Raw genomic sequence first — 27,721 nt, forward strand, 5'->3', positions numbered from 1 at the left:
TTTTCTACTTGCATCACTTTTGACAAGTTACGGTTCAAGAGGCTTTTGTTCATTTCATAAGTTGTTGAATTTATTGGCATAAACTTGTCCATAACATGCTCTTCCTATCTTTAATGTCAATAGGCTATGTAGTGATGTCCTTTTCATTCCCAATATTAGTCATGTGTTTTCTCTTTTTTATTTTTAATTTTTTTAAAGCCTCCTAGGATGTCATGACAAGTCACCATAAAGAGGGTGGCTTGAAACAAAAGAAATTTATTCTCTCACATTTCTGGAGGATAGAAATCCAAAATCAAGGCTCCCTCTAGAGACTGTAGTGAAGGATCCTTCCTTGTCTCTTCCTAGTTTCTGGTTACTGGCAATCTTCGGCATTCTTTGGTTTTGGGCTGCATAACTCTAATCTCTGCCTCTGTCTTCATTTGGCCTTCTTTTCTGTTTCTTTGTTTCTATGCAGCCTTCTTATAAAAATACAAGTCACTGGATTTAGGGGCTCATTCTAATCTAGTATGACCTCATCACAACTAATTACATCTGCAAATGTCCTACTTCCAAATAAGGTCACATTCTGAATTTCTGGATGGACATGACTTTTGGGGGAATACTATTCAACACAATGTATTAGTCTTGCTAGATGTTTATCAATTTTATAATTTCCAAAACCTCAGTTTTGATTTTGTTGATTTTCTGTTAATTTCCATCAATTCTGCACAAGATCTCAGTCAATATCTTTCAAACATTTCTTCAATACCATTCTATCCTCTTCTTCTGAAACACAATTATAAGATTAAGACCATTTAATTTTGTCTTCAAAACTCAGTCAATTCTTTTTATTTTCATTTTTTTCTCTGATTTCCAGTTTTTATACTTTCAATTGCCATCTTCAAGTTTATCAATCCTTTCCTCTGCGTAGTCATATTATATTCAATTCTAGAATTTTCTTTTTTGTTTTTCAAAATCTACATGTCTGCTGAAATTCTCCTTTTCATGCATGTTTTCCACTCTTTTTATTAGCTCCTTCAGCATTTTTATCATAGTTATCTACCTCTGATAACTGCAACATCTGGGCAATCTCTGAGTTTGCTTCTATTGACTATTTCCTGTCTGGATCAAATTTTTCTGCTCCTTTGCATGTCTTTATAATTTCTTACTGTTTGCTGCATATTTTCTATAAAAGAACAGTAGGTATAAAAATAATAGTTGCCTCTCAAAAGGGTCATCCCTATTTTTTGTCAGGTTTATAGAATGGGAGGCTGAGTTAATACGATTTGCAGTTGAGGTGGAGATGAGCTTTGTTGTTGCTCTAGTTTGATTCACTTTATTACTTGCTTCAAACATTTGAAGTGAATAGGATTTCCTTTCAGCAGGGATTGGGATCTGGTCATTGGTGAGATTCTACTGGAACCTTCGTGCTTTTCAGTTGAGCTGCCAGCTATCCAAACATGGGGAATTCCCCTCTGTACTACATTCCAACTGCATATTTTAGAATTTCTGAGGTATTCTCTTTTTATACTCCGATAAGGCCTTCTGAGTAGGTGAACTCTCAGGTGAACTCTATTTCAGATTACCATGCCTTTTGGAGGATACAACTGTTTACACTGTTAAGACCCATAATGCCTCAGAAAGTTTTCCTTTGTTTTGGGTCTATTCTACATTCTTGTCTTCTTAATAAATGAGTACGTTGTTTCTAAAACCAGCACTCTGGCTGGTTGAAAAAAGGCAAGATTAAGGACAGTAATCCAACATTTACTCAACTTCATTTCACAGTGAATCTGTACAGAACACTGCACAAGAGACAAGAAAAGTTGTCTTTCTCATTCATAAATCCATTGAGCATTTACAATATGACACTATTCTAGAAATATACAATATAATCTTAGGAATTAGGATAAATAAAAACAGAGTTCTTAAATTATGTTAGATCTTTAGTTTGGTATTCTAAAATCTGATTAAAAGTGGACTACTTCAAGCTCCTACGTGTGATTCTGCCATCTCCTAAAAATCTTGTTGTCATCAATATACAAATGGTGTAAAGAGAAAAAACTAGGAAAGAGCATTCCTGTTTTTCAAAACCTTAATACGAAAATAGCAAACACATCCAATTAATTTACATTTCACTGGCTAAAATTTGGTCTTATGCCTATACTTAATTAAAAGGGAAATGTAGTCTTGCTGTGTCTCCAAGGACATAGGAAATATCTGCTAATTTTGCCAGCTTAAAACCTCCTATTCTTAAAGCTAAACATTCAAAACAAAATTGATTGAATTGAACTACCTTATCTGTTTATCTAAGCTACTATATCTGACAGTGTTGGCAAGGCATATTTTGAGGTAGGATATGATTGTCTTCCACTAATTCAGCCTTAAGATGAGGGATGAAGGCACATTCAAAAATCTCTTTATTTATAATCCCTTTTTGAACTTACTCATATTTTCAGCCCATGTTATTTCTAAAGGTAAAAGTTAAATAATGGAATTAAAATACTATCCAAGTAATATTTTTTGTTTTAAAATAATTTAATGTTGTTAGTATACCTCTAATATTCTAGCATGGATGTACAAGTCCATGTTCTTCCCTGTGCCATCTCCCCCACACATAATTTATAATCTTATAAACTTTGATTCTATCAATTTCCCTCTTACCATACCATGGTCCTTCACAATTTGGAATTACATTTCCTTGAGGGACAGCAATCAGGACTAGATGCTGTTTCCCAGATGTGGTTGCACCATGATTTTCAGAGGCATGATAAAAATGTTTTATGGTTTGTATTGACAATTTTTTTCTAGTGATGCCAGATTTCAATCAATGTTTATTGAAATGTCTCCCATGTTCACTGTTGCTTGATATAGCTAAACAGTATTTTATTCTATTTTCTCTCTTATGAGTCCAGAAGTCTTCAGAAATATTATTTAGAGTCCTATAACTAGCAACCTTTTCCTAATTGAGATCTATGTTTCCACCATATAACCATTTTTCCTTAAATTGCTCCCTCTTACACTTTAAACTTTTTCTAACCATCTTTTATTCTGGCTATGGACCCAATTCTTCTAAAAAGATAAACCTTGTTAATCTTCTTCAGAGATTCTTTTGCAAACCAGTTTGTCACTGGGCACCTTCCAGATGAGCATTTTCTTCTTTTGAATTTTATCTGGGATCTGTAAACCATTCTCTATCTGCACAGATAGGGATCCAAGTAGAAGCTATCCAATCACTTGCATGACCAGACAGAAAGAAAATTATTTTGGTAGATGCATGTATCACAATTATTCTGTACCTAGTTTTTCTGGATTGCTGATATTGTCCTTTAGAATTTGGGTTGTATAATACAAAGATCACATCCCATTAAAAAAGGCTCACCATTTGCCTGTTCAAGGCTACTTTTTCAAGTAATTATAATTTGCTATAAATGAAAATCTTCAGACACTCCTGAGTGCAGCTTGAGGTGACTTTTATTTTAATTATACTTGCTGTTATTCACAAACTTCTCAGACTTGTGTAGGAACACTAACCATTGTTTTATGCAAAACACAACTGGAGTAAATTTACCTATAGCTACTTTTCTCATTCATTAGTAATTAAAATCTCATATCAGAGACTAAGCTTCATGAAACTATCACAAGCATGTGTATAGACGAGTTAGCATACTATCTGACCTTGTGGCAGGAATCAAATCAATATCTACAGAATCTCTTGTGCAAAGCTTAAGCAATAAAAGTGCTCACATGAATTCAGGTCTGCTTCCCTTTAAAGTTGGATTCCAGAGGAAATAAATTTTATAAAGACTATAAGAAATGTATTAATATGGTAAAACTATTACTTCAAAACCCAATTTTAAAGCTGTTGAGCATTGCTGATTATTTGGGGTCCTGAAACATATCTCACATAAGTGCTCCAAACAAAACATGGTTTGTAATGTTTTTAAAAATGTGAAAAGCTGAATTTTGCAGACTGCTTGGTGCACTTCTGGTTGTTTCTCTTAAAAAAGTAGAAAAAAATCTACAATTTTGTAGTCCTTTGGTTTTACTTTCTGGGATAGAAAAGTATAGGCATAAATGTTTTTTCATGGTCCTCTTGAAGATATCCTTTAAAAACAACATCAAATGGCTTAATTCATGTCTCTTGATTATCAGGATTCTTTGATGTCACTGTCAGCCTTGATTAACTGGTTGAAAATTTCAGAGCAGAATAAGTAACTTTCATGAACATTTCCCCAATCCCTGAGAATCATAATCACCATAGGTATATTTTGTCCTTTCATCATACATCTCTGGAAAGTAGCCGTGTTCGTTCATTGTTAATAGGGCAAGGAGCAGTGTCATAGAGGGTTAATCCGTGTAAAGTGGCTTCTACCCGTAAAGAAATTTTCTGGAACAGAAAAGAACATTACATACAGAAGTTTGCTCCTTAAAGACAGATCACGTGTTCAATATTTTCTGAGGAATATCTTTTGGGATTAGGAATGTAAATCAATTCTAATGAGTAACAAGAGAGAGACAGCTGTGGTACTGCTGTAGTGCCAACAGAATTGGGAAAAATAAGCTTCTTTCCTCAGAAGTTCCTTGGTGTTCTTTGGTTTCTATGAGGAATCGGTAAAACTAAATGTTGAGGATGGCCTATGTAAATGTAGGCAGAGTTGATAAAAATTCTCTGAATTTCTGCAAATTCGGTTGTTTTACAACCCTATTTTCAAGACTGGACCTTGCTAACAAAACACTATTTCTCAAAACACAGAAACAATTCACCTGAGAAGTTCCTCTTCTAGCATCACTGCTTAAGAAGTTAATTTTCAAAAAGGCAAGAGTTGCTATAGAAAGCTTTCTTATTCCACCCGAAGGAGGTTTGACTGCATAAATCTAACTCTACATTTTCTTACCTGAAAATCACGAATATAAGTCAGGAAAAAACCGAAGAAGGAAAGTGACATAGACCATTCTGCTGCAGTAGTGATCATGTGAAGCACATAACCCTTAAGTGACAACAAAAAAAGAATAATTCTATGAAATTTCATTCAAATGATCTATAATTTTTCTCAAATAAAAAACCTGTAACATTTATAAACCAATCTGTGTTCTGAATATCAACCCCTGGTTTATTTAACGTATCTCTAGAATTAAAGGCAGACATTAGAAAAACTCCTAAATGATCTGTCATAGTTTCATCCACAGCAAATAAAATTTTCATTTGAATAACTAAGACAGGAGAACTTCTACTCTACAACCAAGAAGTTACTACCTTTCCCAAAGCCACGAGTCATTAAATGCCACTAAAAAAAGTTTAAGTAAACGATGCTCATGATAAACTTAGTGCTATTTTTTGAGCATTAAATAGTATATGGATTCTAATTAGGAGAACCTAGTAAATTATTTCATTTAGTCATTCTCACAAACATGTCCTATCTAGGGCTGATTCTTTAAAAATAATTTAAAATAAAATGCCACCTGAGTGGTTTGTGAAAACAGATGAACTCATTTTATTACATTCAAGTATATGTCCCACCTCGCTTTTTCTCAGGATCAGAGATTCTATGTCCATTCAGATATCCACTATATTGGAACCCAAATGCAGAGTCCATAATAATAAACTTCCAGATAACAAAAAGTAGGAAAAGAAATTTTTTTCAATTCAGTAAACAAGTATTCTACTAATAAAAGATTTCAGTCAGGTATATTGCATGCTATATCCACCTTCAGAGGAGTCAATTTCTGAGAAAACTCTTTGCCATCACAATTCTCTTCAGATCTTGAAAATGTTCACAGACCACAACATGACAGGAGAATATGGATGGTTCTACATAAACTCTATCATTTATAGAAAATAATCCTAATACATCACTGATTTTTCTACTGAAAAACTTTCATTGTTAGTAGTGAAATGAAAAATACATCAAAATCAACCAAAACAGTCATCTTTACTATAAAACTAAGTTTTATAGACTCTCAGTTCTTACTTTGTCCTCAGGATTCCAGTGGAGTTTCTGTACTATATCAGCGCCAAAACTGCCACTGTACAAAAGTGATGAACAAGTCAGCACTGTAAAAAAAGTAAGTCAAGGAAGAATCTCAGGGAAGACCTGTAAGTTTAATTCAAAACAAAACAAAAATCTCTTTAAAGATCTAAAAGGATTACACATACATTTGTTTCCAAGGTCCAAACCCATTTTCTTGAAGACTTCATGTTACATGGCAGTAGTAAAATTTAAAATGTGCCCAGAAGATTACTATGATGCATAGTCAATCCCTCTTTGCTCAATAATTCATTAGTTCTATCATAAGCTTTTGCTGCATAATTGTTCTCAAGGAGGGCACTAACTCATCCTTCCTATCTTGGAAGTATGATTAGGCTAGACATTATCTTTGTTTCTAGCTCAGTTACTAGGTCCCATGTAAAAATTTGAATTTCATGTTTCAAATTCTTTAATTTAGGGTTTACTAAACCCAAGAATATCACCCACAAAAGGCCTACTTACAATATGCCAACAATGTTCACTTAAGTTTTGTTATTCAATTCCAAGTGTAGCCACATTTCACAGCAAAGGATACTGCTAAATGCACTTACTCCACACCAGATAACCAACAGTAGTCTGATCCAGAAGACTTGTTTGCCGTGAATTTTGGGCTGCATTTGGTAGGAAAGGATAGTCTGAACAAACATGTATAATGAGCCAATGCCAAAGGTGAGCACAGCTCCACATACATGTACAGCAAAAAAGGTGGTTTTCTGAGAAGTAAAAGGAAGAAATAAGTAAATAAAAGAAACCCCAAACGCATCGACAACACAATATTTAAAAGCACAAGCCCAGCGATTTCAATAGGACATTCACTGAGTGGAAAAGCTCTGCAGATTCTACAAATTATTTCCTTAAGTAATTTTCCCTCAGTACTCAGCATAAACCTGAGGATTACAGTAATCCAAATTACTTCATATGCTACTAGTGAAAACATGATAGTAATTATTCATTTACACATTAAATAATAAACTTTAGAAATAAGTAAATTCCATAGTATACTAAATGGTGATATGGGTTATAGAAAGAGTAGAACAAGTTAAAGAGGACTAGGATGCTTGGGAATGCAGGGGGTAGGGAGTCTCAACTTAAACCTAATTAAAATCTAAATGCAATTTAAAGGCTCAAGAAATTAAAACATCCCCCCCTTGTCTCTAGCTAGATTGGTTTTGATAAATTATACAATGAGGGATTACCATAAATTGTAGTTATCTTCTCCTTTACTCTTTGTTTTTACTTTTTAATTAATTTTTTTCCTTTGCCTTACTCTTACCAGTATCCGTTTACATTTTACTTTTTACTCTCTATGCCCCTGTTTAAAAGTGATGACAGTAGTTCTCCAAAAATTCTACTATCAAAGGCCTTTGGTTGAACTGTACTTTTCTAAACTGATGCTGTCTGTATGTCATTTGCTTGAGAAGGTACTATGCAGCACTTGGTAAAGAGGGTATGACGAAGGTAACAGGAGAAGAGAGGTTGGGTTAGGGGTTGGTTCCCTCCTTCTACAATCAACTGTGCTAATTCACATAGAGTCCACTTTTTTAGCTGAAGGTGTAAGAAGTTTCTAGTATAAAGAAATAAAAGGTAACAATTTATTTGCCAATGGCATTGGTTTCCTTTTGGAGAGAGAGAGTGCTACTTCGATAAGGTTTGGGGTGTTTTAACTGGCAATAAGTTATGAGCATTGGGAAGGGAAAAAAAGTCATTGTTACTACCACTCTGGGTAACAAAGAAAAAAAAAACATTCAGCACCCATAAAACATAATACAAAATGGTAATATCTTTTTGGTTCATGTGAATTTACCTATATATATAGATATATGGATAAAGGCTGCAAAAATGAAATTGACTATTTTAGGGCTAAGAGCAAGAATATGAGTGAATTTTTCTCCTTAAAAATATTTTCACATATATTTGTCGACTGAAGAGAAAAAAAACACAACCTAAAAGTTGAGAATTATATTTTATTTGGCAGACTTTCTGAAGACTTCAAGCCCAAGAGGCAGCCTCTCAGATGGCTCTAAGGGACTGCTTCAAGACAAAAGGGAGGAGCCAGGACATATAGGAGTTTTGCAACAAAGAATATTACTGTTAATTAAAGAAAACCAGGTATCTCAAATTAATTTTGCGCTTTTCTATGTTTGGGAAGATGCAAGAGTCGGGGCTCACTGAAATCATTCCATTGATAAGCACCTTAGCTGTCTAGGGCCAGTATCCAGCCCCATCCTGAGTCCCCTCAGGGTGCACGGTTGAGGGGTGGCTGCAGGGGCTGAGGGCTTGGCAGCGGGCCACCCATTTGTCTCCATCCTGAGTTTCCTCAGGGCTCACTGCCAGGGTGGCTGTAGTGGCTTGATGGCTGCAATATCCTTTGTTTACTGAAATGGCAGGCAACGTTTTTCATTCACATATTGATGAAGCTAAATACAGATAGAGCCTGATCAATGCCCACATGTGATCAGTACACAGTTCCATCAACAAAATCCTGTAGTTAAAAAGAAAAATAAAGAATGGAGAGCATTTACTACTATAGTTTTATAATCAAAAGAGAGGTATATAAAACTGGTTTTAACTGGCCAGCACTTCTGCTTAATCCACTCAATTTTGTCATTTTAGAGACTAGGAAAACAGCAAAAGATCTTGAAATGGGCAAGAGATTATTCTTTCAATGGAATACTAGAGCCTCTGGGAATGGTTCTACAGAAGTGTGAATTTTACTTGTCTTTGATTAGGCTATTTTGCAGAGACAACTTGTGCAATGATGGACATTATGTGTATAGACAAAAGTTAACTTACTGAAAATGCATAATAACACAAATAATCCATATGAATAGAAATGCATATTGTGTCCTATTGAATGCAATTGACTATCACTCTGTGAATAATGACCAGTTTTGCTAGCTTTGCATCTATCTGTAAATTCATTTGAGCATTCCTTATCTGACTATAAATGTGTGGTACTTTGATTTCTCTTTTGAACTGGTTTGTAGTACCCACTATTCCTCTCATTAATAAATTAAATACAATCTTTGACATGTACAAAAGTCACGATTTTATCTTCTTTAAAAATATATCATTTAACAAAGACAAAAATGTATTCTTTGACAAAGACAAGAGAAATTACAGAGATATGTGTGGTCGGGGCAAATGTTTGCTATAGAACTTAAAAACTATGTATTCAGTGGCCTGTAATCTTCATGTAAAAGCAGTTAATGAAATTTAAGAACTAATCTTTATTCCTTCCAAAGTCTCCATGAGGATAAATTTTCTAGGAAGGGAGAATGCCATGTGACAATAGAGGCATAAATTATAGAGTTAAGCTGCCACAAGCCAAGAAATGCCAAGAATTACTAGAAGCTGAGAGAGAGACATGGAATAGATGCTCCCTCTGAGCCCCCAAAAGGGAACCAACCCTACCAACACCTTGATATCAGCTTTCTGGCCTCCTGAACTCTGAGAGAATAGATTTCTGTTATTTTTAAGCCACCCAAATTGTAGTATTTTGTTATGACAGCCCTAGAAAATTAACATAGATTTCTGCCTAGTTATCCCTTTCAAGTTTCCTTGAGGATAAATATCCTAGTGCCAACTAAAGAATGTCACTCGCCATCTGGCCCTACAAGGATTGAGTCACTAGCCACGGTAGTCATTGACCCTCAACATACTCTGAAAGGAGCTCAGGGCAGAGATCAGGAATGAGGCACTCTGCTCTGTGGAAACCGGCAGAACAGGCCTTCAGACAGTTAGATGTTTTCAGGAGACAATCTTATGAACCCAATTTCTTGCATCTTCCCATACTTAGAAAAGCACTAAAATCATTAACTAAGATATCTGTGCCTTGTGACTAGCATCGACCTTCTACTGAGATGTGTGTTTGACAGCACGTACCCTTTCTCCAATAACACATATATTCCGACCTCCCCCCTTAACCTCTTTGGAGCAGTCTCTCAGAGATATCTCAGAGGCTGCCTCTGGGCTATCATCCTCAGTAAGTCCCCAGATAAAACTGCAACTCACATCCCTCACGCTGTACCTTTTTATTTCAGTAGACATTAAGAAGGGAAATATTCCTAGGCACTGAGGACACATATTTGTTTTGCTGCATGTTTTTTTTTCTTTTGGCTGTGCAGTTTGCGGGATCTTAGTTCCCCGACCAGGGATCGAACCCGGGCCCTCAGCAGTGAAAGTGCGGAGTCCTAACCACTGGATCACCAGGGAAGTCCCTTGCTGCGTGTTTTTATACACACTTGTTTTCAAAGAAATTAAATATGTATTTTTTTAAGTCAGAGTTTTTGTGCTAAGTACTATGTTAGATGCTGGATATACAACAGTGAACAAAACCACTGAGCTATAATTAATGGAAATATATCAACTAAAAAATTTTAAAATAAATCTAAAACACATAGATAAAAAATTAGACTATAAGAAGTGCTGCAAAGAATTAGTTTCCAGAGGCTTGGATAACACAAAGAAAGAAAACCTGAAATATATAGGAGGAAATCTATTGACAAAAAAGACTTCCCTGAGGAAATATAGTCTGCCTACATCTATTTAGGCTTGGGGCTGTGGAATGTGCAACAGAAGAAACAATGTATGAAACAGAGTAAACCGGTCTTATTTAAGGAACACATAAAGACCCGTGCTATGTACAATATTAGGAGGGGGAATTATGTAGAATGAGGCCAGACAGGTAGACAGTAGCCAGATCACAAAAGACCTTTGAGTTAATTAAGCAGTTTGGCAGTTTAACAAATTATTTTTTGCTCTCTTGATTCTATCTCTTTTCATGTGACCTTGGACCTGTGAGCTTTAAGCAGGGGTACAAGGAAACAGAATGAGGTGTACATATATTTCCAAAAGATTACTTTGGCTGAGGCATCAAATTAAAGGGATGTAACAGTGAATGCAGAGGAACTATTAGGGAGGCTAGGGCAGTAATCCAGAGGAGAGGTGATGAAATCTAAACTGGTTGAGAAGGAGATGGTAGAGACAACAGAAATGAAAATGGAGAGAAGCAGATGCTTTCAAGAAATAGCTAAGAGATAAAACCAACAAGTCCCTACTTTAAAACAAAGTGCTTGCCTCTCTTCCAAGTTAAGCTCTCTAACTGTAAACCATTTATAGACCTGGTTTGTGTACAATTTTTCCATATATGAATCAACTAGAGTTTGTCTCTGCAAGAGAGAAGTGGGGACAGGAGAAAGAGACAATGCACTCACCACTTTAAATAAGCAGTGAAAGTTTACATTAGAAAGGAAGGAAGGAGAACTGTTTGATATGTAGGTAATGCTACAGGGTCTGCTTATAAATAGGGTCCAGCAATGAATCCATCAGTAAAAGACATAGAGCACATTCACTCAACAGGTCCGAAGCTGCATGAAAACAGATGTTTTCAGGAGGAAAAAGTAATTTGATTCAAAATTACAAGGTCAATGGGACCCTTGTGATGAATGTGAATTAGAATGAAAGCTGAAAACAAAACAAAGAATGTACATAAATATAAACAGTTTTATAGCTGAATATCTAAAGGGAGAAAGGCAGTTTGCATGGGTGCTATTAGCAACTGCCACTGGAATTTACTGGGCTGTGTAAAGAAGTATCAGTTACTAACAGAAGTAGTATGTTATCTGTGGAGGTCACTTTGGAATCCATTTTTACCATACAGTCATGAGAGAGATTGTTAAACTGATCAAGGGATAACTGGAGCAAAGAATCACTATCCATATACTAAAAACCCCCAAATGCATTTTTTAAACACTGAGCTATACAAACTGATTAGGGAAGGCAGGACCCTATTCGTGGTAGACAGCTAGCTAGTTGTCCACAAAAGTTTTTGTGTCCCTTCCATAGTACAGGCTTGCCCTGGGAACTGATGCCCAGCAAGATTACATTTCCCAGCCCCTCTTACATCCAGCAAAAAGGAATGTCAGTGGAATGATGTGAGTCACTGCCAGGTCCAAGTTTCTAAGAAGTAGGAGTGAATTTTGCATGTTCTCTTTGACTGTTTCAGGCAGCTAGATGCAGAAGACCACAGAGTTTTAGGGAATTGCAGGGCCCAAATATGGACATTGTCTGGGCCTTAAATCACTGTGGGAGGAAGGCCATCTATCAACCAAAAATACCTGCACTGGATGCATGTATGTAAGAAATAAACTTCAATTGTGCTGTATGTTTACGGCTGATTTATTTTGTTGTGCAGTGGCGGCTAACACAACGTTATAAAGCAACCATACTCCAATAAAAATTAAACAAACTTCAATTGTGTTAAGACACTGAAATTTTGGACATTGTTATAGCAGCAAGCATTACCCTAATATCCACTTGGATTATACTTACAGAGTTTACTAGTATTAACCATTACTAAAAAACTGAAAAATAGGGGCATTCAATCAGAAGCATTACAGGAATGGAGAACTTTGAATAAAAAAGAGAGATGGAATATGCCTTTATACGTGTATTTGTATGATGAGGGTGTGTTTGTATGTCTGAATAGTTACTAGATGTCTAAACAGGTTATCAAATGTATAAATTGAAACTTTAAAGACTGCAGGGGTTAATAAAAAAAGCACCATATGCTTAGGATGCAGCTGGTATTACCAAAGACTCCTCTGAAAGAATGTCAGTAGAAAGGAACGTGGAGACTTTGCAAATATTTGCTGAAGGCTGACTGCTACCTTAACATAAAGAATTCCCTAAGAAAAAAACTGAAAGCTATAGCTCTTCCCTTTACTTCCTCTCATATAAATGGCTGGGCACCTAGGGATGCAGGCAATAAACAGGAACATCTAAAGAAGAATATAAAATAGGTAAATGAGTGTAACTTGTTAGGCATAATAAAAAAAGAGTTTAAATCTGTAATTGTGTCACTTATAACTTATGTCAATTCTCTCTGGTCTTGGAGTAATCTCCAACTAAGTAGCAATAAAGAATCTAGTAAGTAAAGAGTCCCGAGGATCTTTAAAAAGTTATAATAATTTGTATTTGTTCAGGAGATTACTGAGAATGAATTTTTCTAATTTCTGAGAGGGTCAAGTAATTTAAAGGCAGTGGATTCCATTTTGTTAAGGCAAAAAACAATAACTGCATGTAACTGAATCTTTCAGGTTTTCTTTTCTAGCATGTATTTTTATGTACTTCAGAAAAATACCTGTGCTGAGCTAAAACACAAACCTGGAAGTTTGCCACAATAGAAAGTCCTAAACAACTCAGTAATCCAAGTACAAGGCCAGCCTTGTTTAATTTGATGATACGACTCTCTTCAGGATTCAGAGCATGAACTTGCTTATAACGAACATAAATGGTCGCAATGCCTGGGAAGAGATAATCGGAAAAACAACAAAGTAATAAATAACTAAGGAATAAAGTTGCCAATAAAGAGCTCACAAAGGTCACTGCTATCCAGAAACATAGTTTCCTTTTAAAGCTAATCTGATAGAAGAAAAAACAATAAAAAAACAAACAAAAAAAAACAGCTGTAGATTTTAAAGAACCTTTAAGGTTGCATTGTGAAACTACTGCTACCTCGACTGAGCAAGTCGTTTGCCTCCCGTAGCCCTCATATTAAAAATATTTAGGAAAGGGCTTCCCTGGCGGCACAGTGGTTAAGAATCCGCCTGCCAACGCAGAGGACACAGGTTGGAGCCCTGGTCCGGGAAGATCCCACATGCCACGGAGCAACAAAGCCTGTGCGCCACAACTACTGAGCCTGTGCCATAGAGCCCACGAGCCACAACTACTGAGCCCGCATGCCACAACTACTGAAGCCCGTGTGCCTAGAGCCCATGCTCTGCAGCAAGAGAAGCCACTGCAATGAGAAGCCCGTGTACCGCAACGCAGAGTAGCCTCCGCTCGCCACAACTAGAGAAAGCCCATGCGCAGCAACGAAGACCCAACGCAGCCAAAAATAAATAAATAAATTTATTAAAAAAAAATTTAGGAAAAATTTAAGAGATAAGTTTGATGCTTTCTGAAAATCTCTAATAATAAATTTTACATAAAACACAAAATATTCTATATGATTAGCATTAAAGTCTAAAGTAATTAGTTCTAGAATACGGATAAAATGAACATAGGCAAAAAACACCGAAGGATTATTTGCCTCGCTCCCATTTCATTTTATTTCAAATTACTACAACTTGGCTCAATCAGATATAGCAGTCAGTTACACAGAAAAAAAAAACACCACTTGACTGTCCTTATTGGTTAAGAATCATTTTTTTAACTTCAATGTTTGACCTGACCAAATAATAAACATCATATGGAACAATGTAAATATTTAAAACAATCACAATTGATGGAAGTATTATTTTAGTAAACCATTAATAAAAAAATTGGTTCAGGGACTTCCCTGGTGGTGCAGTGGTTAAGAATGCACCTGCCAATGCAGGGGACACGGGTTCGATCCCTGGTCCGGGAAGATCCCACATGCCGTGGAGCAACTAAGCCCGTGTGCCACAACTATGGAGCCTGAGTGCCACAGCTACTGAAGCCCATGTGCCTCGAGCCCAGGCTCCGCAACAAGAGAAGCCACAGCAGTGAGAAGCCCGCGCACCGCAACAAAGAGGAGCCCCCACTAGCCACAACTAGAGAAAGCCCACACGCAGCAACGAAAACCTAATGCAGCCAAAAATAAATAAATTAATTAATTTCAAAAAAAAATAATGAACAGGAATGTAAAATACTGTAGTAGAACTCCATTTCTTTGGCATTAGAATATCACTCAAAAATCAAAACATGGTTCCACAGCTATTCTCAAACTTCTGGAGTGTTTATCTTAAAGGAATTTTGTTGGGGTCAGCTGTGGTCAGTGTGTTTACAGCTCTTTGTCCTTTACTGGTTGCTTAAGAAATCCACTTAGGGCCTCAAGGAATATTTGGTTATACTTTACAACTTCTATAAGCAAGTATATTTGGTTATACTTTACAACTTCTATTTCTATAGTAGTCAAATAGCCTTATAGGTATTTTTAAAAGATTTATTTCCATAATTTAGCATTTCTAGAAATTGTTTTTACTTTAAAAGAAACATATCTGTGATCAATGATTTAATGATAACATTCCTTCAATTGTAACTAGAAAGTAAAATAAATAACCCAACAGTGTTGAAAGAAGAAAAGGGCAATACAGCTATTAATATTGATTTTTAAAACCACTCTCACTACTTACATAAAACTGCGGCAATATTTAACATTGCCCCAAACAAGCATTTTTCTGGAGCTACTGTACCAGTGTCACTGAAAGAAAAAAAAAATAGGTATGAGGATTTCTCATATTAGATTTAGTATACACATGTATTTCTTCTAAGGGATAAGAAGCAAAAGGGGTTATTTCAAATCCTTTATCTTTTTATAAATCTGTGAGCTCAACTTTTACAAAATTTTATAACAAGAACATGATAATTTGAGCTTGCAATACTTGCCTTGTTCACTTTTTTCTTATATCACTTATTTCTTTTTCACATAATAGAAATCACTATGAACTGATAAAAAAGCTATCCTTATCATGTTAAGGCTGCGTTATTAACTTACATCAGTCAGGTGGCGTGTTTACCTGTCTCACCTGAATGTTCCCTAAACACCAAAGGACCTTTCATGATTCTTTTGGTGTCTGTTATTCTCTGCCTATAATTCAATTAACACCTAATCGTTTCCTGATTAATTTTAAAAAATATTTATCAAGCACCTACCAGCATTGTCAGACAGCATTTTAGGGACAGGAACACAGTGGTAAGTACAAGAGACCAAGCCCTTGCCCTTCTAGAGATTCCATTCAAGACAGCCTTGCTGACTCACACAGCTTTCAGTCCAGACTTCTATTAAAATCACAGATCAAGCTGTGCTGCAATGTGTCTGTTACATGCCTGTCTTTCAGTGCAAGGTGAAATGCATAGATCCTGATTAATAGCCCACCATTTACTACTAACTGGGGAACCTTGAGAACATTCTTTTATATACCTAAGATTGTTCCCTATCTGCGAAATGGGGCTATCAATTCCCTCCCAGCCTCATCAGATCAACATGAGGAAATGAAACTGTGGTTGTGCATGTTAAGTGTCTAGCACAGCAGCAGACACACAAGAGACACCCAGTAAATGTTAGTTCCTTCTCCTTCTCTCAAACTACTGAAAAGATTAAAAAGACAAAGTCTTTAGCCTCAAATTGAAGTACTATAGGAAAGAGGTAAGAAGGATCTCAACTCAGACAATGTAATGGGAATAAAAAAGAAATGGAAAGTCATATCCGCTAAGGAATCAATAAGATTTGGCGAACATTTGGATTACGTTTAGGAAAAGTAAAGCATCAAATATGAATTTTAAGGATTGCTCCTTCCCACTCTAAAATGTTTCTTCAGACACAAAAGATTTTGTTACTCTTCCATCATCTTCAGGGAGTGGGGATTATGTTTCGTTGTTGTTCCTTCTACCTTTCAAGTTTTCAAGAATAATGCATATGTATTATTCTTATAATCAGAAAAAAAATCCATAATTTTAACAGTCATATTCCAAATGATGCTCCTGTTTTGGATTACCCCATAGGTAAATAACAGCACGCACTTCCAAGATGGCTGGCTAAGTGCGCTCTGGATCGGAATGACAAACTGGCCTATAAGTGAAAACACCCATCAGCATCGCACTTCAACTCAGTAGTCATCAAACTATTTTGATCACACACCGTCAAAAAAAAAACTGTCTGATCATCATTTTATGTTATTTATCATATTATTATACATACATTAAATATAAGTTTAAATAGTTATTTTTTTTTTGGCCACACCAAGTGGCTTGTGGGATTTTAGCTCCCTGACCAGGGATTGAACTCAGGCCCTCAGCAGAGAGCGTGTGGAGTCCTAACCACTAGACTGTCAGGGAATTCCCAAATATAAGTTTAAATATTTTGAAATAAAAAATACATAGAAGTTCTAAAAAATTCTTCTTATACCCCAGTGGCTAGTCTCATGCACCCTACTTGAGCATTCACTACTTGAACTAAGAGAACACCTGAAGCACACTTGCAGTGGAATTGTCTTTGAATTGTGAATTGTCTTTGAAGTGAAATTTATATTTGGTTATGTCCTTTGGGGACTTTAATAATTAAGCCTTTTAGGTAGGGTCTATGAACTGAAAGAAATTCTGCAGAGTATCTAGTCTAACTCAATCATTTTTCAGATGAAAAAAATAAGCCTAGGAGAAGTAAAAATAACTACCATTGAGTTTAAATATATTAGAATGTTGGAGAAAGTTCCCCGTGCAACAATACTAAGTTCATTTGCAAAAAAGTTAAAAGGTAGAAGGACAGAGACAAAAGGAAGTGCCTGGGGTTATATCTATCAGAGAATCACATGCAGTACCATTAGAGAACTGAAACTGAAAAAGAACTCAAACAGACAAGTTCCCTAAGGGGAAATAAAAATGCTGAAGGACTCTCAGGAATATGTATGCTCTCCTAGAGTTACTAAAGAATGAACTGGCTCCTGAAGCTGCATGTCCCTCTAGCAGAGTGGTAAACAGAGGTGACTACTTATCAAAATTATTCCTAGAACTGGAAACTTAAATTCTAAAATATGTTTGGATTTTGTAAATCTTCCTAAAGTGGACTCAATTTGTTGGTGTCCTTTGTGCTACACCATACCATTGTGGTAACAACAAATGTAATGGCAATGCCCTGACCTCTTCTTGACATTTAAAAAAGATAACTTTAGCCTTTTGGTTTATCATCCTTTAAAAGTTCACTATTTTCTGTGTTGGAAAGGTTACTTTTCAGAAGGTAAACAAATAACTAAATGAAACAACTACAACAAACAACAAAACAAACCAAACTCTGGAACGAAATCAACCAAACCATTAATCACCTCTGGAAGGGCAGGAACTAGAGGGAGGCTGGAAGAGTCTTTCACTTTTTATTTTTATAATCACTCTAGTACTGCTTAAAATTTGTTATAATAAGCACATATTGCCTTTATAATTGGGGGGGGGAGAAGAAGAGGGTTATGGACATAGCACATGCAACTGAGTACCCATACTTACATCATGAGTAGTTTTGAAATTTCAAAACTATTATCAATAAATTTAGATACTTAATGTGTCAGAAAGATCTAGGCAACATGTCATAAAGAGTAAGAGCACAGTCTCTAGAATCAAATGGCCCAGTCAAACTGAATCTTGGTTCCATTAATTACTGAGTCATGTGCCCTTGGACAAACAATCTCCCTGGACCTTATTTCCTCCTCTACCAAATGGGGGTAATAGTTCCTGCCTCAAAGGGTGGCTGTAAGGATTCAATTACTTAAGACCTGAAGAATGCTTAGAACATTACCTTGTACACGGTAAGTGGATCAATTAATGTTTGTCATTACCATTATTTTTTAATATTATTATCGTTGCTCTAGCATTTTTTAATGGTAAGGGGAGAATAATTCCAATTCTATCTTCTGAGACCTCAAATAGTTATTTGGAAGACAAGGCGCTGAGGTGTCACGATTCACTAAATGAACCTTAGCCCTCTGTCTCCACATTTCTCTGTCACATAGAAAGAGCCAAATACAACTTCCTTTTTATGTTCCTTTCACTGTTGTAATATCAAACATAAAAGTTGAATTTTAAAATGTTAAAATTAAATGTTGAGTTCATTGTTAACATATGAATGAGACATACCATTCTCCATACAAGAATACATTTCACTGACCTGATATAAGGCAAAACAGGGTCAACATGGTGAAGTGTTATAGCAGTGATATATGAAAATATGAAAGCAGCAGCCGTCCAAATTACAAGGGCTGAAGGAAGGAAACTGAGGCCTTGCTGAAACCACCACATCTCAAACAGGTCTCCTGAAGCAGAGAAAAACAAATTAGAAAAGATTATTCACACGTATTTCATCTATTCTACTTTAGCCATCCCATCCCACAATCTTGTACTTATCATCCTCAGCTGTTTCACTTCTCATCGGCCCCCACACCATCTACTGACACCTGCTCTCCTACAATTTCTCAGTTAATGGAACCAACATTCACCCACTTGCCATATCTAGACACTATCTTTCTCCCCCATCTTTCCACACATAACCAAGTACCAAGGACTGTTTATTCCACCTCCTAAATTTCCTCAAATCTACCCCTTCCCTCCATCTTCACTGCCACTACCCTCCTTAAACCACCATCATTTCTTGACCAGATAATTATTATAACCACCTAGACTTGACTTTAAAATCAGAATGAGGGCTTCCCTGGTGGCGCAGTGGTTGAGAATCTGCCTGCTAATGCAGGGGACACGGGTTCAAGCCCTGGTCTGGGAAGATCCCACATGCCACAGAGCAACTAGGCCCGTGAGCCACAACTACTGAGCCTGCGCGTCTGGAGCCTGTGCTCCGCAACAAGAGAGGCCGCGACAGTGAGAGGCCTGCGCACCGCAATGAAGAGTGGCCCCCGCTTGCCGCAACTAGAGAAATCCCTCGCACAGAAACGAAGACCCAACACAGCCAAAAAAAAAAAAAAAATTAATTAATTAATTAAAATATTAAAAAAAAAAAAAAGTTTGATCCCTGAAATAGATTAAATATTTAAAAAAAATAATAAAATAAAATAAAATCAGAATGAGTCTTCTAACTCTAAAATACGAACCTGACCACTTTATTCTCCTCCAAAGAACCTTTCAGTGCCTCCCCTATGCCGTTATAAATTGTCCTTCCTCCTTAACATGTCTATAAGGTCTTTTTATTGTCCAATCTCTACTTAACCTTTCTGTATTCCTCTCTGGCCAGTTCTCTGTCTGCTCCTAGTTCCTTGCCCTAGTTATCATCATCTTCATCATCATTACAAAAGCAAACACAGTGTTTACTGTGTCACCAAGGCTACTAAACACCTTAAATACATGATCTTGTTTACTCCTCAAAACAGAATTATAGAGGTTAAGAGAATTGCCCAAGGTCATAGGGCTGCAGTAGAGACAGGACTCAAACTCAGGCAGTTCCAGTCTAACACCAATCACCATGCTATACTGCCGCAGCAAACTTCTTTCACATCGTCAAGTGTGTCATGCCCTATTGCACACCTTTGAAATTTTATGCATGTTGTTTTGCCTGGATGACTAGACTACTATGGTGTCACCCCTCCTGCCCCACTACCACCAGTTAACTGCTATACATTTTCAAGTCTCAGCTCTTCCAGCTTCAGCTGAGTGTACCTGCTTTGTTCCCAACAGCAGCCTCACTTTCCCAACCAGGTCATTCATCACACCTAACTGGTACTTGCTTGTTTGGTTTTATCTTCCTCAATAAACTTGAAAGGGCCTACATATACACATACCACTCATCACCATTTTCTCCCTTAAATTCCAGACTGACGATGTTAGTAAGTAGTAAGAGGTCAATAATACGAATTAGAAAATATTAATGTATTTTCATGCATTTAATTTAAAAAATAAATACAGAAATATTTTCAAATTATAAGAAATTACTCCTACGCATGTGAAAATAATTTCGTATTTGGAGGAGTATTTTTTCATAGTGTGATGGACCGAAATTTAGTATTTCCCATGGACTCTGTAAAAACTTACAATTCTAATCTCCACAATCCTCCAATGTGCTCAGCTTCCTCATCTCAGACTGACCTTCCAGACAATAAAACCTCAGCCATTTTTGACTTGTACTCGTCATTTACTCTGATCATCTGACTTGCTGCTAAACATGTACATTTAAATCTTGCCAAATAAGTTTCTTTTCCTTTATCCCTAAAGTCACCATTATACACTTGATTTGAGTAATTTCCTGTCTGAATTGTCATAATCTCTTCTTTTCTGTTTTTTTTTTTCCTGTCAGCCCTTAACATTCCACCAATTTTACTCTTCTGTTTAGCTAATCATGACAGTTCCTTGCCAAGTTCCTATAGGACTTTCCCCAACATAAGTTTCTGGGACAATAATTCTCAATTTCAATAAATTTTGATTAACTTCTAAAACCTTTCATGTTTCTCCTTTCATCTCTTTAAATGTTATTTTGTTTCTAATAAATTCGATTCTGAAATCTTTAGGAGTCTAGTTCCGTATTTGATGGTTCTGCCAGCCCTTGTACATGTGTTTTCCTGTTTTTGACTATGAGCTCCTGTTTGGATGATCTTAACTGGGAGTATTCTAAGAGGCTTAGATTAAGGGTGAATCATTCCAGGAAGGGTTTGTATTTACTTTTGCCAGGCACTCTGGCACATTACGAACCTAGGCCGACTTTTAATTTCTTGGCTTCCAGGTTTATTAGACCATGTAGATAAGTAAATTTGAACCCTGAATCTGAGTGATGACAGGCCCTGTAGTTTCAAGTTCTTATGTGGTCATCTTTATTCCCCCACCTGGAGCTGTGGTGAAAATGAACAAATTTCTTTGTGATCCCCCTTTGCCAGGAAGGAGGTATTTTTCCTAGCTCACCTTTCATTGAGTGTATAGATTTTTGAGGGTCCTGGCTGATTTGCGGGGAGGTGGTTCTCCAAGGCCATGAGTTGTACAATTTCAAGTAGAAATATTTACATTTTACTTTTTATGAAAAAGTCATCCCCTGACACACAGGCATCATCTACACAAACTATATCATGTGAATGGTGTCTCTGGAAGTTGTACACCTGGGAGGTCAAAGGGGTATGAATTCTATCTCTCTACCTTGGGTGGTGAGCAGGGGGAGCCTATCATTTATCTTTGATTGTACTTTATTTCAAAGGCCCCAAAAGAGACACACTACTGGTTTACTACTCTGGTGTGAGCTCTCTTCGACTTTTTGGTCCTGAGAATTTCCGTTTCTTTCCTACGTGAACTGCTATGCATTTACAAGGCTAATATATTCAGCATTTCGGTGTTTTGGTAAAAGGGATTTTCAAAACATTTTGTCCACCCCATTGCTCTAAGTATGACCTCTTTTTTTCAAAAAAAAAAAAAAAAAACCACTACAACTCCCAGAATTCTATGGGTCGCATTAGTCTCTGGTATGTTGGAAGGTATGGTCCCAGCCAGGTTCCAGAGTAGGAGATAATGTCAGAGAAGAGAGTGGGAGTGGTGGAGATAGATGTCGGAGGATTTCACTGGAGGGACAAGTAGGCGATGGTTCATTTCAAAGTTGAGGGAAAGCACTGTCTTCCTCTAGGGAGAATGGGAGAGCCTATTTTATTTTATTTTACTTTTTTTGGCCACCCCACACAGCTCACAGGGACCTCAGTTCCCTGACCAGGGATTGAACCTGGCCACGGCAATGAAAGCCAGGTATTCTAACCATGAGGCAACCAGGGAATTCCCACATGACCTCTTCCTTTAATTGTTTTTTCATGTCCAAATCCTTCCTATTCTTCAAAATCGAGCTGAAATACCATCTTCCACACACAACCTTCCCTAATCCCTTTGCATCTGGAAATAAACACCCTTTCCTCTGAGAACATTTGATTTGCACATCTCTTACAGTTCATTATCTTCTATAGTATAAAAGTTTGGGAGGGTGTCTGAAGTGGATAAAATCCTTGATGAGGGATTTCGCTTCTCAGCCCAAGCAGAGAAGACGGCCTTGCTCATAAAAATTACTCAATAACCCAAACCAAATCCTCGTAAACCCCAAAAAGGTTCATTATTTTTCCATTTCAGTTAACAGTACAGGCGATCCCCGACTTAACGACAGTTCAACTTAGAATTTTTCCACTTTATGATGGTGCAAAAGCAATAAACATTCAATCGAAACCTTACTTCGAATTTTGACCTTTTCCCAGGCTAGTGATATGGTACAATATTCTTGTGACAGCGAGATGCAGCTCTCAGGCAGACACAAAAATCACAAGGGTAAACAACCGATACACGTACCACCATTCTGTACCCAGACAACCATTCTGTTTTTCACTTTCAGTACAGAATTCAATAAATTACATGAGATATTCAGCACCTTATTATAAAATGGGCTTTGTATTAGATGATTTTGCCCAACTGTAGACTAATGTGTTTTGAGCACGTTTAAGGTGGGCTATGCTAAGCTACCATGTTCCCGTAGGTTAAATGTATTAAATGCATTTTCAACTTACGATGTTTTCAGCGTACAATGGGTTTATTGAGATGTAACCCCATTGTAAGTGGAGGAAGATCTGTTCGTACTACTGTTTTTCCAGGCTATCCAGATTCTAAGGCCTCAGAGTAACCTTAGGTTCTCTCATCCAAAGCCCTCACATGTTGTCACTAAATGACAGCATTTCTACCTTCAGTCATTGGGAACCATTCTTCTTCCTAGTTGCCAGTGTAAACACTCAAATCAGATTCTCAATTCTCTTGGCCTATTTTTTTCTTCCCCTCCATCCATTCTATGTGCACTGCCAAATTAACAGTCCTAAAACATTCTTCTGCTCAAAAACGGTTTTTTAAATAAAATTGTGCAAACTTGGGTAAACTTCATTAATTTCTCTGAACCAGTTTCTCCTTTGAAAAATGGCAATAATATTATTGGTAAAAGCTGCACTGTCTAATATAGTCACCACTAGCCACATGTGGCTATTTAAATTAAAATTTCAATTGATTAAAATAAAATAAAATTTAAAATTTCAGTTCCTCAGTTGTACTAGACACATTTCAAGTGCTCAAAAGCCACAGGTGTCCAGTGGCTACCATATAGGATGGTGAAAATATGGAACATTTCCATCATCGTGGAAAAGTTCTATTGGACTGGGCTGGATAATTATTGCAGGAATTACACTGACATAGCACAAGTTAAGAACCTAAACACATTGCTGATACCGGTAGCTTTTAGTAAATGGTCTAAAATAATACCCACTTCAGAGAGGTTTATTCAAGAACTAAATAAGATAATATATGTAAAGATGCTCTCATAGGTGGTCAATAAATGTTTGTTCCTCTTTTAGAATGTAAAAGACAAATTACCTGTTTTACAAGTTCACAAAATACCAGTCTTCAAATCTACCCAAACCTGCACCTTTTGTAAATCCTGAAATCCACATACAAAGAAAATAGAGGTTGTTTCGACCCACAGGCTTTTAAAACATGTAAAATTTCAAGTCAATGCACCAGTATTGTTCATGGATAGAACACTATGCTATAGCATTATTAACATTTTTTCTTTTTCTTTAAAGAGTTGATACTTGTGTATTTTATAATGATGTACCATCTGGAATTAAATAATATTTTAAATCTGGGATATCAATTTTCTCATCCTTTCTCACATTAGACATCTTTCTCTGATCTCAAAAAGGATAAAATAAAATGAAAAACACTGAGTTCCTTCCCACAGAAGGAAAGACAATAATGAGGAAAGAATGATAGCTTATTATTAAGCCAAATAAAGCACTGACTAGTCTCTGTGATGCAATGGAAAGAACACAGCTGTAAGATCAGATTTATCTAAGTGCAAATCCTAGCTTTATCACATCCCAGCTGTATGATTTCTGGCAAGTTACTTAGCTTCTCTGAGTTTCAGTATTCTGATTTGTAAAGTAGCTGTTCCTTAGAGTAGTACAGAGTAAGCATACAATATAGTAATGAAAGGTGATTTATCAATTCTGTACAACCACAATTAGCCACAGAGATGGGGAATGACAACACTTTATTCTTTGTATATATTAATCATCTTGGATTCCTATCTCCTTAGGCTTTGAGAGTTCTAGTTATCTAAACTGACAATTTAGAGGAAAAGCAGGGCTTGAAATAGTTTACCAGTTTGCTAAGGACTACTGAGAAATTTAAGTGCACCGACTAGGTGAGGAAGACTACTATTGCCTATGTATTATCACACTGGAAAGCTGGAAGCATGGCTGGCTAACTGCCAGCCAAGCAAAATTAGAATTTTAATGGTTAACAATTTAAGAAACGTTTCAAGATACCTGAAAATATGCAGGAATAACCTTCATATAGTAGTGAAAGTGTTTAACAAAATGTTCTTGCATCTCTCACCTATCTCTGCTTTCCTTGAAGATCCATGAATCAGAACTGCAGTTACAATTTTTGAATTTCACAAATATTTAAATGCCACCGGTAAAAAGATGAATTCCTTACGCTGTCTCCTCTAAGTGGTGACTGCTTAGGAACAATAAAAAAGTAAATTCTGGATATTCCAAGTGAAGAAATAAAGCCCTAGGTACACAGAATCATGCCCAATGCAAAGCATAAGAGTAAATGGTTATTTTTCTGAACTCTAATTTGGCCTTCTAACAAATATAATATTCTCGTAACGGTTAAAAATTAAATAGTCTAGAGAATTAAATAACTGTTTTACAAGTTGGATCAAATGTTACAGGGAGAGAAGTCGGGGAGAATCTGATGATGCACGGCAAATTAGAGCTGCATTTGGGTACTGATTTACAAATTTAAATTTGGGAGAACTGGAAAAATGTGGTGTTTTGTAAATGTATCCTAATGTAAGCACGGTTGTGAGGATACAAAGGACCAGCCATTTACCTTTCTGTATTGGGCGCCCCGCGACAAAACTCCGCGTAGACTTGAGCTTCGCGTAAACACAAGGTCACCACATATGTCAATTTCAAACCTTCCTCCCCCCCCTTCACCTCCCCCCCCCCCGCAAAAAGGAATCTGAGCCCAGGAGTGACAAAGGGAATGCATACTCAGCCACAGTTTTTCGTGGGACTGGGGCTAAGGTTCTCGATAACCGCTTAAAACAAATAAAACCAAAGATTATTTACACCCACCACTGCCTTCTTCCGGAAGCGCGAAGCACTTGGACGAAGAGCTGGATTAACGCGTTGTTTGGTGCCGGGAAAAGATGCGGGAGGCGGAGCTCGGTCGGGCTTGGGGCAAACGGGGCGCGGAGAGGAGGGGAGATGGGGGGAGAGAGAGCAAGAACCCGGACATAAAGGTGAGTAGGGGAGACTTGAGCCCAGCCTGCACCCGCTCCCGGCCCGCCCCCCTCCCCAAGGCCCCCTCGCAGCCCGCCCGCGGCTCCAGCCAGCACCTGGTCCCCCTCCCGCGCGTCGCACATTGTAATCTTTGGAGGCAGGGCGAGCTGGCACGCGACTCGCGCGCCCATCACGGGGTTGGGGCGCTCCCGGCAGCGTCCGCGTCCCTACCCGCCCGATCCCAGTCTCTGATACACACCCCTTAGTGGGAACTGGGGCCAGTCCTCATCCCCTTTCGGCCTACCTTGCTTGGATGACCCTGCCCGTACGGACTGCCGGCTCCGGAGGCTGCAGGCAGGACAGAGATGGGGCAGGGCCCCGAGGCGCGCACCCGAGCAGCTAAGCCGGCCCCGGGGCGCGCTCACCACTCGGAGGTGCGCGCTCGCGCCGCCGCCTGTTCCGACCCTATATCCCTTTACGGCAATCGCGAAAGTGTCGTGAACGTGCTGCCGCGGATCAGAGTCACCCAGTCGGCTGGAGGCGGAGGTGTCTTTCCAGGGGTGTGCGTTTGGGGGTCGGGGTAAGGCTGCGGGGCTCGGTCTTGGGAAAACGGCCAGGGTGTGAAGGATATGTCCGGGGGCACGACTCTCAAGAGGGCTGGAGTGACGGCTGCAAGCTCTGGGGTGGGGCATTGGAATATAGCTGTGTATGGACTCGCGCGAGGCAAACGCAGTCCTGCCTCGCGCGCGCTTGTGGGGAGGGCGAGGGGCGACTGCTCCTATGGCCCCGGATGGAGAGATTGATGTGGGGCATTGCCAGCGGTAGAGTCCGGGGGCTGCTGTGCTGGGAGTCGGGGTGGGGAAAACCTCGGCGGCCCGGACTGGGCGGGCCGAGGGCGCTGCCCGCGCGGAACCGACCTTGGCTCTCAGGTCCACACCCTCCTGCTCAGGTGCTGTCAGGTCCACAAACGTATTACATCCTGTGCCAGATTTGCCTTCCCTTTGGAATACGGTGCTGGTGATTCGTGGCTAGGGCCGCATTTCTTGGTCAGCAACTTTTCTAGAAATTTCAGGATATGTTGACAAGCTCTGAGGTTGCCAGCTAGGGTTTATTTCAGCAGTATTCTTGGAAGGAGAAAGGACAGGAGGGTTTGCTAGTCTTTGCCGGTGTTGCAAGAATACTGGATGAATGGGATCTTTACGTTTAACTTGTTTTTTCTCCAATTCGGTGCTTGGCGTTTTTATGTCATTTTTGACGTTTTGCATCATTGGTATTAATATATAATTTTGCTTGAAGTCTCAGTTCATTGATGAATCCTTGTTACGGTAGTAGGCAAATTCATAATTATCTTTAAACAAATATTAGTGTCTTGTATGTGAACCAAATAAAGATTCGGTTTCTACTCTCATACTAGTAGGCATGTGTTCAGTGGAGGTGTTGAATTGACTAACAACCCAAGTAAGACTGGTGAAGGCCTTTAGGGCGTAAGGACTTTAGAACCATTGGCGTTCACGTAAAATTCCAGAAATTGAAGTTCTAAAAGCAGTTTGCTACATATTCGTTTTGTGCTGAGCAAAAGCTAGTCAGAAGCCCCTTGTACAACTTGTCTTTACAACCCTGCCATTTAAGAAATAAGCTAGATAAATATGCCTCTTGTATTAACCTGTTCTGACAGAGGTGTCTTTATTTGTTGTCCAGTTAATAGATTATTATTGAATATTTACAACTGTGGTTTCATAACTTCATTCTTCCTCTCCCACACCCAGTCTCTTAAAATTTACATTATAAACACTATTATATGTTTGATATTTAACTGTAAACTTGTTTTATAACCCCAATTATATTTTATTGCACAGTCAATGTGTTTTCTAGGCAACAGTAGACTTCTTTAAGCTGGCTAAAGTGCTGGTGATGTTC

General features: G+C 37.9%; 2 protein-coding genes across 7 annotated transcripts in view; one reads left to right on the plus strand and one right to left on the minus strand.

Moving 5' to 3' along the window:
* Positions 1 to 1,727: 1,727 nt before the first annotated feature.
* DRAM2 (DNA damage regulated autophagy modulator 2) lies at positions 1,728 to 26,300 on the minus strand. Of its 3 annotated transcripts, XM_059927588.1 has the most exons (9): positions 26,109 to 26,299; positions 25,658 to 25,756; positions 18,682 to 18,826; positions 15,167 to 15,234; positions 13,173 to 13,312; positions 6,541 to 6,718; positions 5,949 to 6,031; positions 4,875 to 4,967; positions 1,728 to 4,366 (listed from the first exon to the last, which is right to left on the minus strand). In XM_059927588.1, exons 3-9 carry the CDS (start codon positions 18,810 to 18,812, stop codon positions 4,259 to 4,261), a joined length of 801 nt encoding a protein of 266 aa, XP_059783571.1. In that variant the 5' UTR covers positions 18,813 to 18,826; positions 25,658 to 25,756; positions 26,109 to 26,299; the 3' UTR covers positions 1,728 to 4,258. The 3 variants fall into 3 exon arrangements, with proteins under 3 accessions (XP_059783571.1, XP_059783581.1, XP_059783591.1); XM_059927598.1 differs by lacking the exon at positions 25,658 to 25,756 and having other exon boundaries at positions 26,109 to 26,300; XM_059927608.1 differs by lacking the exons at positions 25,658 to 25,756; positions 26,109 to 26,299 and adding an exon at positions 24,906 to 25,026.
* The window catches only part of CEPT1 (choline/ethanolamine phosphotransferase 1), a 36,359-nt gene continuing 34,429 nt past the window's right edge, over positions 25,792 to 27,721 (plus strand). For 2 of the 4 annotated variants that reach the window (XM_059927555.1, XM_059927549.1), the window contains exon 1: positions 26,280 to 26,384. The gene's annotated coding sequence lies outside the window, so the exon portion shown is untranslated. Of the gene's footprint in view, positions 25,825 to 26,279; positions 26,385 to 27,721 lie in introns of those variants that run through there. The other 2 variants (XM_059927558.1, XM_059927566.1) reach the window with 2 other exon arrangements.

The sequence above is a fragment of the Balaenoptera ricei genome, chromosome 1 (assembly GCF_028023285.1).
Source record: "Balaenoptera ricei isolate mBalRic1 chromosome 1, mBalRic1.hap2, whole genome shotgun sequence".
In the NCBI taxonomy this organism is placed as follows: Eukaryota; Metazoa; Chordata; class Mammalia; order Artiodactyla; family Balaenopteridae; genus Balaenoptera; species Balaenoptera ricei.

Bases quoted from the DNA above. Each gene is read 5' to 3' on its own strand.
- DRAM2 (XM_059927598.1), bottom strand. From the start codon at position 18,812: ATGTGGTGGTTTCAGCAAGGCCTCAGTTTCCTTCCTTCAGCCCTTGTA. The intron at 15,235-18,681 runs GTCAGTGAAATG...TTTTTCTTTCAG, and splicing joins CCTGTTTTGCCTTATATCAG to TGACACTGGTACAGTAGCTC. The intron at 6,032-6,540 runs GTATCCTTTGCT...CTTTTTTTACAG, and splicing joins TGGAGTAAGTGCATTTAGCA to TGCTGACTTGTTCATCACTT.